This window comes from Indicator indicator, chromosome 33 (assembly GCF_027791375.1).
Source record: "Indicator indicator isolate 239-I01 chromosome 33, UM_Iind_1.1, whole genome shotgun sequence".
Classification (NCBI taxonomy): Eukaryota; Metazoa; Chordata; class Aves; order Piciformes; family Indicatoridae; genus Indicator; species Indicator indicator.
The window spans coordinates 7,637,725-7,654,654 of NC_072042.1; the positions used below are offsets into that span (position 1 = coordinate 7,637,725).

Sequence of the window (16,930 nt, forward strand, 5' to 3'; positions counted from 1 at the left end):
CAGCACCACATCTCTGCCTCTTTGAAACACCTCCAGGGATGGGGGTTTAACTGTCTTCCCTGGAGAACCTGAGAACCCTTTTAATCAAGAAATGTCTTCCAATATCTAACCTAAACTTCCCCTGGCACAACTTCAGACCATTTTCTCTTGACCTATCATGTTTCTGACTGGTTGAAAGAATCCTGGTTGAGGGTTTTAGTTTCTAGTCAGTTCATATTTCCAGCTCCTTATCAAAGTTTCAATCCTAATTTTTTTAAAAAAGAAAAAGCTTTTGAAATTGGAGCTGTTCCCACTCACTGCAGGGGTGTTGGACCAGATTGACCCCTGGAGGTCCCCTCCAACCCTAACCACAACCACTCCAGGATAATTCAGTGACTGTCACAGTTTAATTGGTTCTCTTTGTTCCTTATATGTGTAACAAAAGACAAGCACAACACTGTGCTTACCTTGTATGCTTTATCCTACTTGGAATTTTTTCTTTCTAGGTTTTATTCTGGGGCAGAAAGAAATAAAATTATGATGCTCTGTCCCACAGTTTCTTCCAAGAGTTCTTTGCATGTTTTCTTCGCTGGCACAGAGGCACTGCTGGTGTACTTTACATGTATGTCATGACCATGTTCTGTACTGCATTTTCTTTGTGTTTTGTTAAGGAGTTCTGTCAGAGCTACTGATAAGAAGGAAGCAGCTTTTTGTTCTTAGTATCTGTTACATGAAGCTTTAACATGAGCACTCAGAATGCAGCAGTGCACAGACAGAGCCAGTAGCTTCTTTTCCCCTATCTTTAGCCAAGAAGACTGGGAAGGTGATCATCATCGGTTCTGGAGTCTCTGGGTTGGCAGCAGCTCGCCAGTTGCAGAGTTTTGGAATGGATGTCACAGTTCTGGAAGCCAGGGTATGAATTTCTGTGCTATTTCACCTCTGTATGGAAACTTAACCACATTCAGTAGGGGCATAAGGCTGTATATCCCAGCAGCATGCCCATGGGCTGTGTCAAGGGTGTTCTGCTGAGTGCTGACCTGTCTCATGGGGAAACAAGTCTTTCTGTTTTCATGGGGCTGGGCCAGTACTTTCTCAGGGGTGGAGTGGGAATGTAGGCAGGTGCTGGTGTCATTTACCAGTTACAGGCTAGAATCTTCTTGCTTTCCTGGTTGGAAAAACTGATTTTTCACTGAAAGGCAGATTGCAAGTCTGTCAGAAGCTTGCCCACTGGGCAGACTTGTCTGGAGCTGCCATGTAGTGTCTTGCACCTTTGAAGTCTGCATTGATGATTTCCTTGTTTGTTATTGTCTGCTCAACAGAGGCTTTAGTTCTATGGAGCTAAGTTTTGTGGTGCCTGAACTACTGATTGTTCTTGCAGTGCTCAGGTATTGTAGCCAGCCCTAAGTGAAATCTCCTTGATTTAAATTTGATGGGATTTGGTGTAATTAATCAATGAAGAGCAGCTTGATAACTTATTTAAAATAAATCCATTGACCCATTAAATTGAATTTATCTTATGTTTTGCTTCCTGACTGTTTTCGTTTGAATATTTACTTCTGACACTTCCCTAACACAGATTAAAATCATCTGCTTAAGCTTTTTATTTATGTTGCAGGCTCTTAATTTTGCTAGCTACTGCCCTTTTTGCTAGGGAGCAAGAGCTGCTGGCTCTGCTTAACAGGTTCCACGCTGCTGGAGCTGAGGAGAGCACAACAATCTGTTTAGGAGCATCTTGCTCATGTGAACATATTCTGGTGGTTTTAGGTTGGTTTTGTGGGTTGGGGGTTTTCTGAAGCTGTAAGAAAGCGATGCATGCTGTGATCTGAGTTTTGCTCTCTGCGCATTTCTTATACCCATTATGGAGATCAGGTGAGAGGCTGTTCTGAAGTAATGCACAATGCCTTTCCAGTCTCTTTTCTCCAGACTGCTGCATTGCTTTTTGAGCACTCTGTAGTGTTTTATTTTTCGTGGTGTATTTTCGCAGAATGATTTCAGTGATTCAGGTGATAGTTTCTGTGTCCCAAATAATTTTCTGGAACTTGCTGCTTCTAAATTGCTGATATAATTATTAAAACAAAACTTTTACATTTTTATGTGTATTGATAACTGGTAGTTGGTATTTCTCTCTGACACCATCCTGCTAGCTGAACTGAGACTAGGGAAAGGCAGCTGGTTAGTACTATATGAAATTTCAAGTGAGAGGAAAATAAAGTGTCATCCTTTAGGCAGTTGTATGTATCACCAATGAAAAACAGTTTTTCTTGGCTCTGAAGTGGGCTGCTGGCTCATGGTTAGCTTATTCTGTGGAGAACAGATAGGAGTAATTGTCTGATGCCTTTTTCTTTAACCTTAAAATTGGGTCTTCTCAAACATAGACAAATTATTTCCTGTATCTGTTGGATTTTGTGGTAAGAAATGAGAGGAGATCAAGTACGTAACAATCTATCCATGGACAGTGAAGCACTGGGTTTAGGATCACAGTAGATGCTGCTGTAGCTGTAGTTCAAATCTGTCCAGATCAGGTTAGACTTTTCTAATTTCTTTTTTTTTAATTCTTCAAATTCAGCCTAAACATTTTATTCCTTAACTTCCAGCAACTTTGAGATCAAGTGTTCATTCGCAGAAAAGTGTACATTCTATTCATTGAACCTTTGGGTGAGGCAGTGCTTACAGCAGGTGGTGGTGAAGGTTCAGTGGTTGTATTTCAGTGAGCTGTGTTCTGAGTGTTACCTAAGGTTTCCTATGTTCTGCTTTTAAAGGACCGAGTAGGAGGAAGAGTCGCAACCTTCCGCAAAGGCAACTATGTTGCTGACCTGGGAGCAATGGTGGTGACAGGACTTGGTGAGTTTGCAAAGTCAATAGGAGTGGGGAGGAAAACTGTGGGGCAAGATGTCACAGATATGAAACCTTCTGCTGTTGCTCAATGATTTTGGTCATGATAGGAACTTTTAATTACTAAAAAGTAGATGTTCCAGTTCAGCCTCTTCAACAGTTTGCATTTGTCATCAAAATCTTCAGGAGAGGTGGCAGCCTGCACTGGACCTGCTCTAGCCCTCAATGTCCTTCTTGGAGTGAGGGGCCCAAAACCTGAACCCAGTATTCAAGTGTGGCCTCACCAGTGCTCAGCACAAGGGCACAATCACTTCCCTGCTCCTGCTGGTCACACCAGGATATTTGTGGCCTTGGCCACCTGGGCACACCCTGGCTCATCTTCAGCTGCTATTAACCAGCACCCCAAGGTCCTATTCTGACAGCAACTTTCCAGCCACTCTGGCCCAAGCCTGGAGCATTCACGGGGTTGTTGTGACCCAAGTGCAGGACCCAGCCCTTGGCCTTGTTGAACCTCATACAGCTGACCTTGGCCTATGGATCCAGCATGGCCATCTTCAGAGGATCCACACTCCATTCCCCATCACTCTTTGGACCTGCCCATGCAGCCAGTTCTTAACCCAGCAGAGTACACCCATTCAAGCCATGAGCAGCCAGTTTCTCCAGGAGGATGCTGTGGGAGGCAGTGTTGAAGGCTTTACTAACGTCCAGGTAAACGTCCCTCACCCAGTCAGCATTCACCTTGTTGTGGAAGGCGATGAGGTTTGTCAAGCAGGACCTGCCCTTCCTGAACCGAGTGCTGACTGGGCCTGATCCCCTGGTTGCCCTGCATGTGCTGCACAGTGGCACTCAAGATGACCTGCTCCATGACCTTCTCTGGCACCAAGGCCAATGGGTGTCACATTTGCCAGTCTCCAGTCAGCTGGGACCTTGTCACTTAGCCAGGACTGGTTGGAAATCATGGAATGTGGCTTGGTGAGCCCTTCCACCAGCTCCCTCAGCATCTATGGTTGGCTCCATAGACTTGTGTGTGTCTTAAGTGGTGCAGCAGGTCACTGACCATCTCCTCTTGGACTATGGGGGCTTTGTTCTGCTCCCCATCCCTGTCTTCCTCACCACTGTATCCCCCGCTTCCAACAGAGGACAGAGATTCTCCTCAGTCCCCCTTTTGTTGCTGATATCTTTGTAGAAGCTTTTCCTGTTCTCTGAAACAGCTGAACCCAGATTAATTTCATGGTGGGCTTTGGCTCTTCTCATTTTCTCCCTGCACAGCTCATGACAGAATTTTGCAGTCCTCCTGAGTGTCCTGCCCCTTCTTCCAGTGCCCACAGACTCCCTTTCTCCCTGGGCAGCACCCAAACCTCTCTGTTCAGCCAGGCCTCTTGGCTGACAGCTTGGCTTTGGGCATGTGGAGCCAGCCTGTTGCTGTGCCTTTCAGGCTGCCTTCTTCAGCAGTGAATCTGCCCTTTGCAGACTGAGGCAGCACAGGCTATGGTGTGAGAATGATTTCTGGAGTTAGGAGACAAAGCATATCCTTTGTGTATCAGAATCTGGCACAGATGTGAAGGCAGGAAGACAGCTGAAGGAGCTGGGCTTGAGATTTTTGGGAAGGTCAGAGAGTGAAGTTAATTGGATCTTCTCTGGAGCTGTCAGCAAACTCTGGAAGAACTAACACTTCTACTAGGTTGAACATGAAAGATGAGCTTATTTAGACCTGTTTCAAAAGTGTTGACTGTTCAGTCACCTGCCTAATGACAGGAAGGTGCTGTTGTGGCTGACTTCCTCTTCTGCTTTTAGCTAAGGCTCTGGGTTTGAGAGAAAGAACTGCTCAGGGAGGCTTCCACTCTCAGTGGTTGTGTGTGCTTCAGGTCGATGCTTTCTGCTTTTCTCGTGTTTCTACATGAAGTCTCCTAAATTATTTTCTAATCTATTCTCACATTTCCAGGCACAGCTGGTGTGCATGGCTCACCTTCACACAGTGCATTCACTGGTGTTACTTGTTGGATTTGCACTAAGTTTTTAGGGACTGATTTTTTCACGTTCCTTCTCCATGGCACAAGACATTTAACAGTCCCTGAAGTTGTGGTGCAGCTGGGGGATTTTTCTTTGACTCTTTGAACACTCTGCGCATAAACATTTTGAAGATGTTTACAGCTGTGAAGTCTCAATCCTGTAGGGTTGCTGCCACCTTAGGACTGTGCCCTTTTTATGTGGTCCTTCCAGTGCTGGTGGGCAGGGACTTTTTCATGACCTCATTGCAATAATTGCTGGGAAGGGAATACCTTGGCAGTGTTCTGCTGCTTCACTGGAATGCATGCCCTGGAGTTGGTGAATTTAGTCTAACTGTGGAATTTTTATTTAATTGCAGACAAACTTTGTGGCTGCTCTGTTAACTACGCACAATGTTTTCCAGGAGGAAATCCCATGGCTGTGGTCAGCAAACAAGTGAATATGGAATTGGCTAAGATCAAACAAAAATGCCCACTCTATGAAGCAAATGGACAAGCTGTAAGTCTGGTACTATTTTCATGAACCTTCTAGAAGAGGTAACATCTCAAGTGTATTTGTTCCCAGGCTACTCTTCTAGCAGGAGATACTCTCCAGGAAGAGAGAAGGACACTGATGAAAGTGTGTCCATTTGTAAGGAGTGAGCACTCATAGAATCACAGACTGCTCTGGGTTGGAAGGGACCTTTCAAACGTCATCTATTTCAACTCCCTGCAGTGAGCAGCTAGAGCAGGTTGCTCAGAGTCCTCAACAACCTGACTGGGAATATTTCCAGGGATGGGGCATCTACCACCTCTGGGCAACCTGTGTCAGTCTCTCATCACCCTCACAGTAAAGATTTTCATCCTAATATCTAGTCTATGTCTGCTCTTTTTCAGTTTCAAACCATCACCCCTTGTCCTGTTGCAACATGCCCTGCTGAAAAGACTGTTCCCATCTCTCTCATAGGCCCCCTCTAAGCACTGAAAGGCTGCAGTCAGGTCTCTCTGGAGCCTTTTCTTCTCCAGGGTGAACAGCCCCTTCCTTTCATCTGTATGATACAAGGAGCAGGCCTCGCTGGCCTTGGATACCCCTCTGGTGTGGATGGATGATCAGCTACATCCTGCAGGCCGCCTCCATCCAGAGCCTTCAGCCTGTTGTACAGAGGAGCCTGAGAGGGTGACATGGGCAGGGGAGGGGGTTTGCCTGCCTCCCTGAGCAGGGCTTTGCTCCTTTCACTCCTTTCATTTCATTCACTCCCCTCCAGCATGGCAGGCGGAGGTTGCAGAACCCCCTTGATCCTGGTTGTTTTCCTACAGGTGCTCCTGTTTCTGATTCAGGCTCCACCAGTCTCTCTCTTTGTCAGCCTCCTTGATGTTCCTTAGCCTTTCTACTCCTCTCAGGACCTTTGCCAGCAGGCTGAGTTGGTATCTGACTGTCCCATATGGTCACAGTGCACGTGGCTGCCCTCTCTGCTGCCAGCCCTTGCCACTGAAAGGCTCTGGCACTCCTGCAGCCTGTGACTGCACGTTTTTCATAGGAGCCACATCCGTTCTGAACAGCACAGAGGATAAAGCTTTCTGCCTGGTGGATACCATAGCTCAACTCTTTCTGGGGGAGTGATGATCAATTGAATTTCTTGAGCTGGCAGAGCTTCAGTGCCCTTCCATGCAAACTGCTGCACCAAACTCTGGCTGATGTGTCACACTGTTTGCCAGCTCTGTTCCGTCTGTTTTAGCCTATCTGCAGCAATTCTGCTAAGGACTGTTTTTTCCAGATGAGTTTTAACTTTGAATTTCAGAGGGTTTTGTGAAAGCTAAGTCCCCATTTGTTCTTCCCAAATTCATTATTCCTTTTCCTTAGTGGTCACTTCTCTTTGAAACAGCTGCCGGCTGTGCTGGCACTCCAGCTGTTGTGGTTGCTGCTACTCCTTTTCCCTGAGATGAGTTCATCCTGGCTGTTGTACTTACCTGTTGCTCTTTAAAGAATTGGCTGACCAATGCCAGTTTATGCACATGCCATTAGAGGCAGAACTTACAGATGCTAGGTCAGTGCAGACTCAGCCATGCCTTGCTTGCTTCTGGCAGTCAGTCTGCTCTCATGAAGCCAGTCTGGCACACTTGCCTCTGCACTGCTGTCTTAACCCACTCCCAGCCGTTTCCAGCGTCTGCCCAAGCAATGCTTCAGCATTTTGCAATGGGACAGATGCATCCCTGTGCAGTTTGATGAGACTCCCTCTGTGAACACCATCCAGTAAAACACAACTCAGCAGTAAGCACTGCTTTTTCCTTTCTGTAGCCCTGCCCTCTCCATTCACAGTATGCAGCAACTAGACTGCTTAAATGCAGCCTAGCCCTTCAGACATATGCGGCTCATGTGGTCCAGGAATTTCTCTTGCTCATCAGATAGGCTCTTAAAGCAGCAGCAGTGGGATTGGAGTACTTGTCTGAAAAGGAATATTCCTTCTGTTTCCTGTACCACATTAAAATGCTATTTATCCTAGGAGACCCAGTCAGGATGGAACTGGCAGCTGACAAGCACTGGGGTAGAGAGGAATCCCTAAACACAGAACAGATTCTTCCTGCTCCTTTGGCTAAGCTGGTGGGCCAGCTCTCATCACCTCCTTGTGCACAAAGGTGGTTGCTGGAGTGAGGAGTTCCTGCAGTTTAGATGTGTGCTTGATAAGTTTAAGGACAGGAACTGAGCATGTGTCACAAAGACCTGTCACCAGGTTTATCTGGTTACCTGTTACAAAGCTTGAGATATATCAGTTGGGATGTGTTCCAGAATGAGTTTTATCTCTTCCTTGGGTTGAGTGTTGTCTTGGTGATTATGTAATGAACTTGAGTTCTCTTTCTTGGTTTAAAACTAAACAAGATTGCCTCTGTGTGCTACTTGTTTCCAGGTGTGTCTGTCCTGTATAGCTTCTGGAATGTTTGATTAAAGTATCTAATTTGAAGACATTTTAACTTTGATAATTAGAAAGACAAGTTGTGAGTTGTGGTTGTCATTAGATGATCACTATTTTAATCGACCACCCAGACAGCACAAGTGCCAATACAATCTTGGTTATGTGACATACAGCCTTTGGGATCCTGCCTCTGTATTGCCTGGAGCTCATGTCATCTAAGCTATTAAATGTTGGTTCTTCATGAGATAAAGAGCAAGTGAAGAAAAATGTAAAGTGGGGATAGAAAATTTGAATTGGCTTGCTGAGATGTGGGGCAGTTATACCTCAAAACTGTGTTTTGATGTGTTGCTTTTGTCTTTCTCTTCTTTCTCCTTACTCCACTCCTTGAAGCCAAGGCAGTTCTTTTACTAATCCTTTCTTTTCCATGCCACAATTTTTCCTTTGTTTATTAGCACTGCTAAAAACTTAAATGCTGATTATCTATTTCTGTTGCTTTTTCACATCCTGGTACTTTGATTTTCACCTCAATGTATAAAACTTATCCTGATACAGCTCCCAGGATACTTCTGTTTTATTTCTTTCTGCTGCAATTGTTGAAAAGCCACTGTCCAAATAGTGCTTTGTAAACAGCGAACAGTAAGTTTAGTTCAAACCGCAATCACTTTTTGCAGAATGTGCTCCTTCCAAAGGTGCATTCACATTGGGTTACTAATGAGTATTGGGCAAGTGCCTTTTTTGGGAGGAAAACCTTTTCTCCCCCTGCTGATGGTCTACTGACCTGATAGTATCCCTCTCCATTTCCTTTCAGCTTATCCTATTACTCCATTTGTTGTCCCACTCTTCCTCAAAACCACCTCAATTTGTGTCCACCAGTAATAGCCAAGAGCACAGCCTTTCTTGCTCAAATAACCACTAATGTCCTTCCTCTGCCATTTTGACAGGCTTCATGGTACTTGACAGGAGGCAGGTTGTGGCTTTAAAATCAGGTAATTCTCCAGCCTTCCTAGGAAGTGCCAAAGGTGTCCTTGGAAAACAATGTACATCAAAGAATCTAGGGACAGGTACTAATTGGATGTGCTTCATACCTTGGCTACTGTCTTGACAGCTTTCCACATCTACACAGGTACCTTTTAAATGGTTAACCCTCCCTGCCAGTCTGCCTCTACTGTCTGCATTTGCACTGAATGTGCATCCTCATCATTAAGCAGGTGCCTGCAGGCTGGCAGCAGCACAGGCTGTTTTAATGAGGCTCTTCAGTACAGTCAAGTACCACTGGAAGAGTCCTGCAGTGCTTCCTCTATCATCCTGTAAAAGCTGCACTGGTAGTTCTTGGTCACGCTGACCGCTCTGAAAGATAAGTTGCTGTCTGTCCACTGAGCTGTGTCAGGACTAAAGAGTTGTGACTGTGTAGAGTCATCTTGTCAGCAGAGCGGTCTTTTGTCCCTTTGGCAAGCTTCAAGAGCTTTGAGCACAGCATCCGGTAAGGAAGTCTTTGTGTTCCCATAAATTGCTTTTCTCATGCAAGAGAAATCATTTGTCATAGAGATTTGCCAGCTCTTCTTGGCCAGAATAGCTCTTTGGCCACACATCCTGGCAGAGTGACTTTTTTGTCCTTTCGGGACATCTGAGAGAGCTCAGGATACTAAACTGATGAGGCCTGTTTTTCCTTATTCTTCCACTTGAAGGCCCTGTGATATCTGACTGTGTGAGCATTGCTCTAAGAATTCCTCTGCACCCTGCATTATTCCTGATTTGAGGAATGGCAGCATTTTGAGTTTGTTACAAGATGTTGTGAACTTAGACACTAAAGCTCTGGTTTCTTTTCAGTTTTTTCTCTGTACTGCTCAAGAGGCTTTGAGTTTTGGTGGCCTTTGTTTTCTTTTGCTGTTTATGAGCAGAGTTGTAAGAAGCCAGTTTGTTCTTTTGACTCCTAGGTCCCAAAAGAGAAAGATGAAATGGTGGAGCAAGAATTTAATCGTCTTCTGGAAGCAACATCCTATCTCAGTCATCAGCTGGATTTTAATGTTCTCAATAACAAGCCTGTGTCCCTAGGTCAGGCTCTGGAGGTTGTCATACAGTAAGTAACCTCTCTCTTCCTGCCAGGCTTTCCCCAAAAAACCTGAAATAATTTGTCATGCTCCTAGGGTAAGCATCGCCTACTTAACCCAACCGCTTGGTCTCTACTGAGCTCTCATTGTGTGTTTCTTGTGTATTGTTGCTAAATGTGTCCAAGATGGTTAAAGGAGCAAACATCTTTTCTTGAGAGACTCCTGAAGCAACATTACTGCAGTGGCTGCTGGTGGGTGGCTGATTCAGTGTGAACTAGTGTACATAGAGCTCACTTTTGCTGCTTGAAAGGCAGTGGCATTTGTCATATATCTTTTAATAATAGTAGTTAATTGTAGACTCCTTTTGGCTAGTCAAGTGTCCCCTGTTTACCGAAGCTGCTGTTAATTTTCTGTTTGCCTTACAAGGATTTACCAGGACACCCCATGCTATGCACTGTTGCCCTGCACTGATACGGTGCTAAGGAGCTTCTCAGTCATTCTGTGGTGAACTGACTCCCAACATTTACTTTTCCAAGATTGCAGGAGAAACATGTGAAGGATGAGCAGATCGAACACTGGAAAAAAATTGTGAAAACACAGGAGGAGTTGAAAGATCTGCTTAACAAGGTCAGGTGATGGCAGTCAGCACAAGAGGTTGCACTGTGTGTCTGAAGGTGGCAACTGTACAAAAACTGCCATGGGAGTCAGAGTCATCAGATAGTTGCTGGTGGTGCTTAGTTTTAAATGTATCTGTTAGTTTAAGACCTGCTTAGAGGCTCTGTCATGACAAAGGAGTCTCCATTTGGGAGGAGGAGCACATAAGTGGTTAGACACCAGATTGTAAAGCATAAATATGGGAAAAGGGATTGGACTGTTGTAATTTCGAATCGATCAGCGAGTAAGCACCACGCAGCTGCTCGCTCCCACAGAGCCACCGAGTGGTGGGGGACTTCTGGGGATCATCCAGCCCAACCCCCATGCTACAGCAGGGCTCCCACACCAGCTTGCCCGAGACCACGATGTCCAGGTGGGTTTGGAATCTCTCCGGAGAAGGAGACTCCACAACCTGTCTGGGCAGTCTGCCCCCAGACCTCCAGCACCCTCAAAGTAAAGAGGTTTCTCATGATGTTTAGGTGGAACTTCCTTGTGCCTGTTGCCCTTTGTCTTATCACTGGGAACCGTTGGAAACAGTCACCCCATCGTCTTGCTCTGTACCCTTTATCTGTTGATCAGCATTAAGAGCAGCCCCTCTCAGGCTGCTCTTCTCCAGGTTAAACAGCATCAGGTCTCTCAGCCTTTCCTCCTCAGAGAGATTCTCCAGTCCTCTCCTCATCCTTGTGACCCTCCAGTGGGTTCTGTCCAGTAGTTCCCTGCCTCTTGAACTGAGGAGCTTAAAACTGGACACAGTACTCCAGATGTGGCCTCGCTAAGGCAATGGATTAATCCTCTGTTTGAATATACAGAAGTCTGCCTCTGGGATGGGGAGGAGGAAATATGAGAGGCACATGGGTCAAGATGAGGAGAGGGGAAGAGTCATTCACAGTCCTGGGCAAACCAAACTTGTCTTGGAAATAAAATCACTTCAGTCTCAGACCTCATCCCCTTCTTCTCTGACCCTGGTGTCCACGTGGGTGTTGTTCTCTCATACCACTACCCTCTCTGCCTCAGGCTCCCCAACAGTTTTTTTTCCCTTCTTAAATAAATTATCTCAGAGGCTCTGGCATTGTTGCTAAATGACTTGGCCTTTGCCAGAGGCAAGTCCAACTTGCTGGGGAAGCTTCTAGCAGCTTTTCACAGGAGGCTCCCCTGTAGCTCTTCCACCACTACCAGCACATATAAGGCATCACACAAACCCTGTCCGAGGAAAGACATGATAAACTTCGTGGGGTAGCTTCCTTAGAGGCGTGTGTATTGTGGGGTTTTACAATGTTGACTTTCTTGACCACAAATCTTCTCTGTGGTGTAGAAACAATGCTTTAGACCTTCATTATTGTGGTTGTAGAGGAGGACATCATGGAAGTTTTTCCAAAATCCAGCTCCCATATCCTGAGTTATTTGCCACACAGTTTTCTCAGAAGTCAGTGATGTAGGGTTTAGATCAGGTTGGTTTGGGGTTGGAGTTTAGTCTGGTTTATTGGAATCAGAATTACATACAGAATTCACAGAATGCCGGGTTGGAAGGGGCTTTAAGGATCATCCAGTCCAACCTTTCAGGGTACGAATAGAGTTTAAATGAGATGCCTAGCACCCTGACTGGCCTTGAAACTAAAGTAACATCTCTAAAAGCCAGGAGATCTCTTTGGTGTAATGACATAGTCTGAGGTGAATATCCATGTTAAACAGTGACCTGCATGAGATCTACCTTCCCTCATTTTTTTTCTTTTCTTTCTCCTTATTTCTCCACCTAAAAAGATGGTGAATTTGAAAGAGAAAATTAAAGAACTTCATCAGCAGTATAAGGAAGCCTCAGAAGTGAAGCCACCTCGTGATATTACTGCAGAGTTCCTTGTGAAAAGCAAACACAGAGATCTGACTGCACTCTGCAAGGTAAAGGTTGGCAGACAGGCATCACCTCAGTAAATGGTTTGTGAGGACTTCAGCAGCCAGTATAAAAGCTTCCACATCCCTCACTGATCCAGTAGTCTCAAGAGAATGTGACTGATGGTAACTGGGTTGCAGTGGTGGTAACAGGGCTGTGTTGCCTTTAGGTCACCTGGTTTTCATGGCTCATGATGGATGTCAGCATGCTAAAAGTTCAGTTTTAGGTAACAGTCTGTGCTGGCTCCTCAGACACTCTTTGATGTTCTGAAGGTCTGCAGATGTTTAGACTTGGTCTTTAGTACTGCTGGGTCTCACAACAGTCTGTAAGTTTTGCATCTAAAGAGCATTGCTCTTTAAGATAAAAAAGGCAGTACCTTAAATATCTAAAGATTATAATTTCCAGAGCTCTGCCTTGAGAAACAGTTAGTCCCCTGCTCTGTGTGTATCTTGGTATAGAAATATCCCTTCAAAAGGAATCCTTAAAAGCTGCTCTTTCTGTGACAGTGAAGGACACTTGTTAACCCAGGGCACACAGAACCAAGGATCATTGCTCATTCTCCAACAGGGCCTTTATTTGGAAGCTTGGTGTGTCTGGATGTCCACTGGCAGATTTTCTATCCCGTCACCAGAGAACAGCTTTGTGCTCTGGTTGCTGTTGTTACGCTCCCAGTAGGACACTTCAAGGGCAGTGGTTGTTGCCTTTGTTCCCAGTTCTACTAACGGGTTTTAAACTAAGAAAAAAAACAAACCCCAACCTCTGAAAGAAGCTTGAGGTAGATCATGGTTTTGTCTTTTGGACAACTGCTTCTGCTTTGGAAATCTCTCTGTTTGACATTAATTATCATCTTTGAAGAGAGAAAGAAGAACATAAGTAACATGTTGTCAGTACTTGGTACCATGGGGGCGCTTAGAATAGGAGGATGTAAAGGACCTTGGTGTCCTTGAGACACAAGTGCTTCAATTCCTGAAATGCCAGCAAACTAACCTTTTCTGTTGGTGGCACAGACTTCTACATTAAATTGACTTTGGTTTCACTAAAACAATGACACTTGCGCTGATTTCTCTTGTCTAGTCTGCTGCTGCTGCATGATGTCTTTAAGTCCTTTCACAAGTAAACTGATTTTAATGTCAGCTTTTAATCCTATCAGGAGTATGATGAATTGGCAGAAACGCAAGGAAAGCTGGAAGAGAAGTTACAAGAACTTGAAGCCAATCCACCCAGGTAAAGTTACAAACTAGAAAACTAGGCAGGCTTTGTGCTACTTTTCACTGAGTTTCAGAAAGGTTGTGGTGTGCTTTCTGTGAATGTTTTGAACTCCAGGTGTTAGGAGGGCACAAAGGTAGAGTTCCTTTCTGTGTTTTTAGAAGTGACTTAGACAAAAAAGGTGGTTGTTAGCTAGGGCACGTTTCAGTAGATACCCTTACTGTCATCAGTGCCTGAGCCCAGGAAGCCCAACAACTCAGGAAGCTCAGCAGTGACAGCACACACACATTCTGCTGGTTTTGGCACAGCAGGACTGGTTTGTGCTCTGTAGGACTGTAGGAGGTTTTGAGGAGTCTACTTTCCACGTACTACCTAAGCCATGATTTATCTAATGTGTTTTTTTTTTTTTTAATTCCTAAAATTAAGTTTCTAGCTTCCCCTAAAATACTTTCCATGAAATCTGCTTTGAAAATGTGGACTTGCTGGATTTTGTTGTTCAGCTTTCATGCAGGAGGAGTTGGGTTTGAAACAGACTCTGCTTGCTCTTTGAATTATTTTTTTTAGCACTGAGGTGGGATTCAAACAAAAGCCTTCTGAATAAATTGTCAAAAGCAGTGCATTTGCACCTTCCTGCTCTAGCAAAGTAAACACCTTTAGTTTGTTTGTTCTTCCCTAGTGATGTTTACCTGTCATCAAGAGACAGGCAAATACTTGACTGGCATTTTGCCAACCTGGAATTTGCCAACGCCACGCCGCTGTCCACGCTCTCACTGAAGCACTGGGACCAGGTAGCTCCTTCCTGCCTGCGTTCAGCAGGGCACTAAAAGCTGAAGCTCTGTTTATTTCCTTCTCATAGAAGCTTCTCTGTTGACAGTTTCTAAACACTTATAGAACGGTTTGGGAGGGACCATCCAGTTCCAATCCCCCCTGCCATGGTCAGGGACATCTTCTACTAGTCTGCTAGTAGTTGCTAGGGTTGCTCAGGGCCTCATCCAACCTGGCCTTGAATACTTCCACAAAGGGGACATCCACAGCTTCTCTGGGCAACCTCTTCCAATGTCTCACCACCCTCACGGGGAAGAATTTCTTCCTAATGTTTCATCTAAGTCAAGCTTCTTTCAGTTTGAAGCCATCACTCCTTACCTTTCACTACATGCTTTCATAAAAATCCCCTCCTCAGCTCTCCTAGAGACCCTCTTCCAATACGTGAAGGCTGCTCTAACATCTTCCTGGAGTCTTCTCCAGGCTCAACAGCCCCAACTCTCCCAGCCTGTCTTCATAAGAGAAGAGCCCCAGCCCTCTGATCATCTTTGTGGCCTCCTCTGGACCTGCTCTGTCAGGTCCATGTGCTTCCTGTATTGTCCTTCCTACAGACCTGGATGCAGTACTCCAGGTGAGGATCCCCTCTCTCCATCTCTGGCCACACTGCTTTGGATGCAGCCCAGGCTGCCCTTGGCCTTCTGGGCTGCCAGTGCCCATTGCTGGCTCCTGTCCCACTTCTCCCCGGCCCAGCCCCCAAGTCCTTTTCCTCAGGGCTGCTCTCAGTCTCCTTTTCCCCCAGTCTGTATTGATAGTGAGGATTGTTCTGACCCAGATGCAGGACCCTGCACTTGGTCTTGTTGCACCTCATGAGGTTCACCTGGGCCACCTCTCTGGTGGCATCCAGGTCTCTCTGGATGCCAACCTGTTCCTCTGGCACACTGACAGCACCACTCAGCATGGTGTCATTTACAAACTCACTAAGGGTGCCTGAACCTTGCTGTGTCATTGATGAAGAGATTGAACAGCACTGGTCCCAGTATAGACTCCTGAGGGATACCACTTGTCACCCATCTCCATCTCAACAATGAGCCGTTGACCATTGCCCTTTGGATGCAGTGATCCAACCAATTCCTTAATCACTGGAGATTCTACCCATCAAATCCACATCTATCCAGCTTAGGGAGAAGGATGTTTTGAGGACTGTGTCAAAGGTTACACAGAAGTCCAGATGGATGACATCTGTTGGACTTCTGTTGCCCACTGATGTGGGCATCACAAAAGGCCTCTCGGTTGGTCAGGCAGGACTAGCCCATGTTGAACCCATGCCGGCTGTCTTGAGTCACCTCCCTGTCCTCCATGCGTTCCAGTGTAACTTCCAGGAGGATCTTCCCAGGCACAGAGGTGAGGCTGGCAGGTCAGTTGTTTCCAGGTGCTCTTTTTCACCCATTTTATAGATGGGTGCAGAGTTTCCCTTCTGCCAGCCTTCAGGGACTTCACCTGACTCCAGGACTTTTCAAGTATTGTGGAGAGTGGCCTTGCAACTACATCAGCTAGTTCCTTCAGAGCTCTGGCATGTGTCTCATCTAGGTTTCAGATTCATGGATGTTGATGGTCCTCAGGCAGTCCTGATCTTTCCTTATGGTGGGAGGCACTTTACTGTGCTGGTCCACACCGAGTGGTCCATGGGCTGGAGTAAGGAGTGGAGCAAGACTGCCAGTGAAGACTGGGGCAAAAAAGTTATTGAGTACCTCAGCCTTTTCCTCATCTGACACCAGCTCTGCACCCTCAATCCCCAGAGGGGTGCACTTTCTTCACCCTTCCTTTGCCAGCTGCTGCACCTGTAGAAGCCTTTCTTGTTATTTTTTACATCCCTTGCTAGGTTCAGCTCCAGCCATGCCTTGGCCTTCCTGACCTGATCTGTACACAACCCACCAGTGTTCCTGTGCTCCTCTCAGAATCCCTGTCCCTGCTTCCACTGCCTTTGCAGTTCCCTCCTGCCTTGTTTTCACCAGCAGGTCCCAATTCAGCCATGCCAGGCTCTTCTCTTCCTTGCCTGATGTCTTACAGGGCATCAAGAGTTCCTGCACTCTGACGAGAATGTCCTTAAAGATCTGCCAGCTCTGCTCTGCTGCCCTGTCCCTGAGGATCCATGGGGTCCTACAGGCTAACTCCCTGAGGAGCTGGAAGTTTGCTGCCTTAAAATTTAAAGTCCTGACTTTGGTCCTTGCCTGTCCCATGTCCCTGCAAACTCCTCCAGTGCAGGATCATTGGCAGCCCAGGCTGCCCCCAGTCTTGACATCAGTGATGAGTTTGCATTTGTGACCCATCAGGTCCAGTGTTCTTCATGAGGTTAGCTTGGGCCCACCTGTCCAGGTCCCTCTGGATGGCATCCTTTCTCTCCAGTGTGTTAACAGCACCACACAGCTTGCTGAAGGTGCCTGGATCCCACTGCCCATGTCGTGAACATTGATGTTGAACAGCACCAGTCTCAGTACCAACCCCTGAGGAACACCCTTATCACTGGTCTCCATTTAGATATCACTTCTGTTTTTATGCAGATACTCAGCCCTTGCATTATTATTTGCTGATAAAATTCCAGACCGCTTTTTGCCAGTACCAAACCAATCTCTAATGCCTTCAGAAAGTTCTCGAGCTTACTTGACTGATAAA

General features: G+C 45.9%; 1 protein-coding gene across 1 annotated transcript in view; it reads left to right on the plus strand.

Annotated features, from left to right (window-relative positions):
• Positions 1-16,930, plus strand: part of KDM1A (lysine demethylase 1A) — a 48,090-nt gene that overhangs the window by 14,812 nt on the left and 16,348 nt on the right. Inside the window, exons 7-14 of the mRNA XM_054395287.1 lie at positions 786-892; positions 2,739-2,820; positions 5,222-5,316; positions 9,640-9,782; positions 10,290-10,380; positions 12,166-12,300; positions 13,443-13,516; positions 14,175-14,286. Of these exons, the coding sequence (XP_054251262.1) occupies positions 786-892; positions 2,739-2,820; positions 5,222-5,316; positions 9,640-9,782; positions 10,290-10,380; positions 12,166-12,300; positions 13,443-13,516; positions 14,175-14,286 (839 nt within the window). The remainder of the gene's footprint in view (positions 1-785; positions 893-2,738; positions 2,821-5,221; positions 5,317-9,639; positions 9,783-10,289; positions 10,381-12,165; positions 12,301-13,442; positions 13,517-14,174; positions 14,287-16,930) is intronic.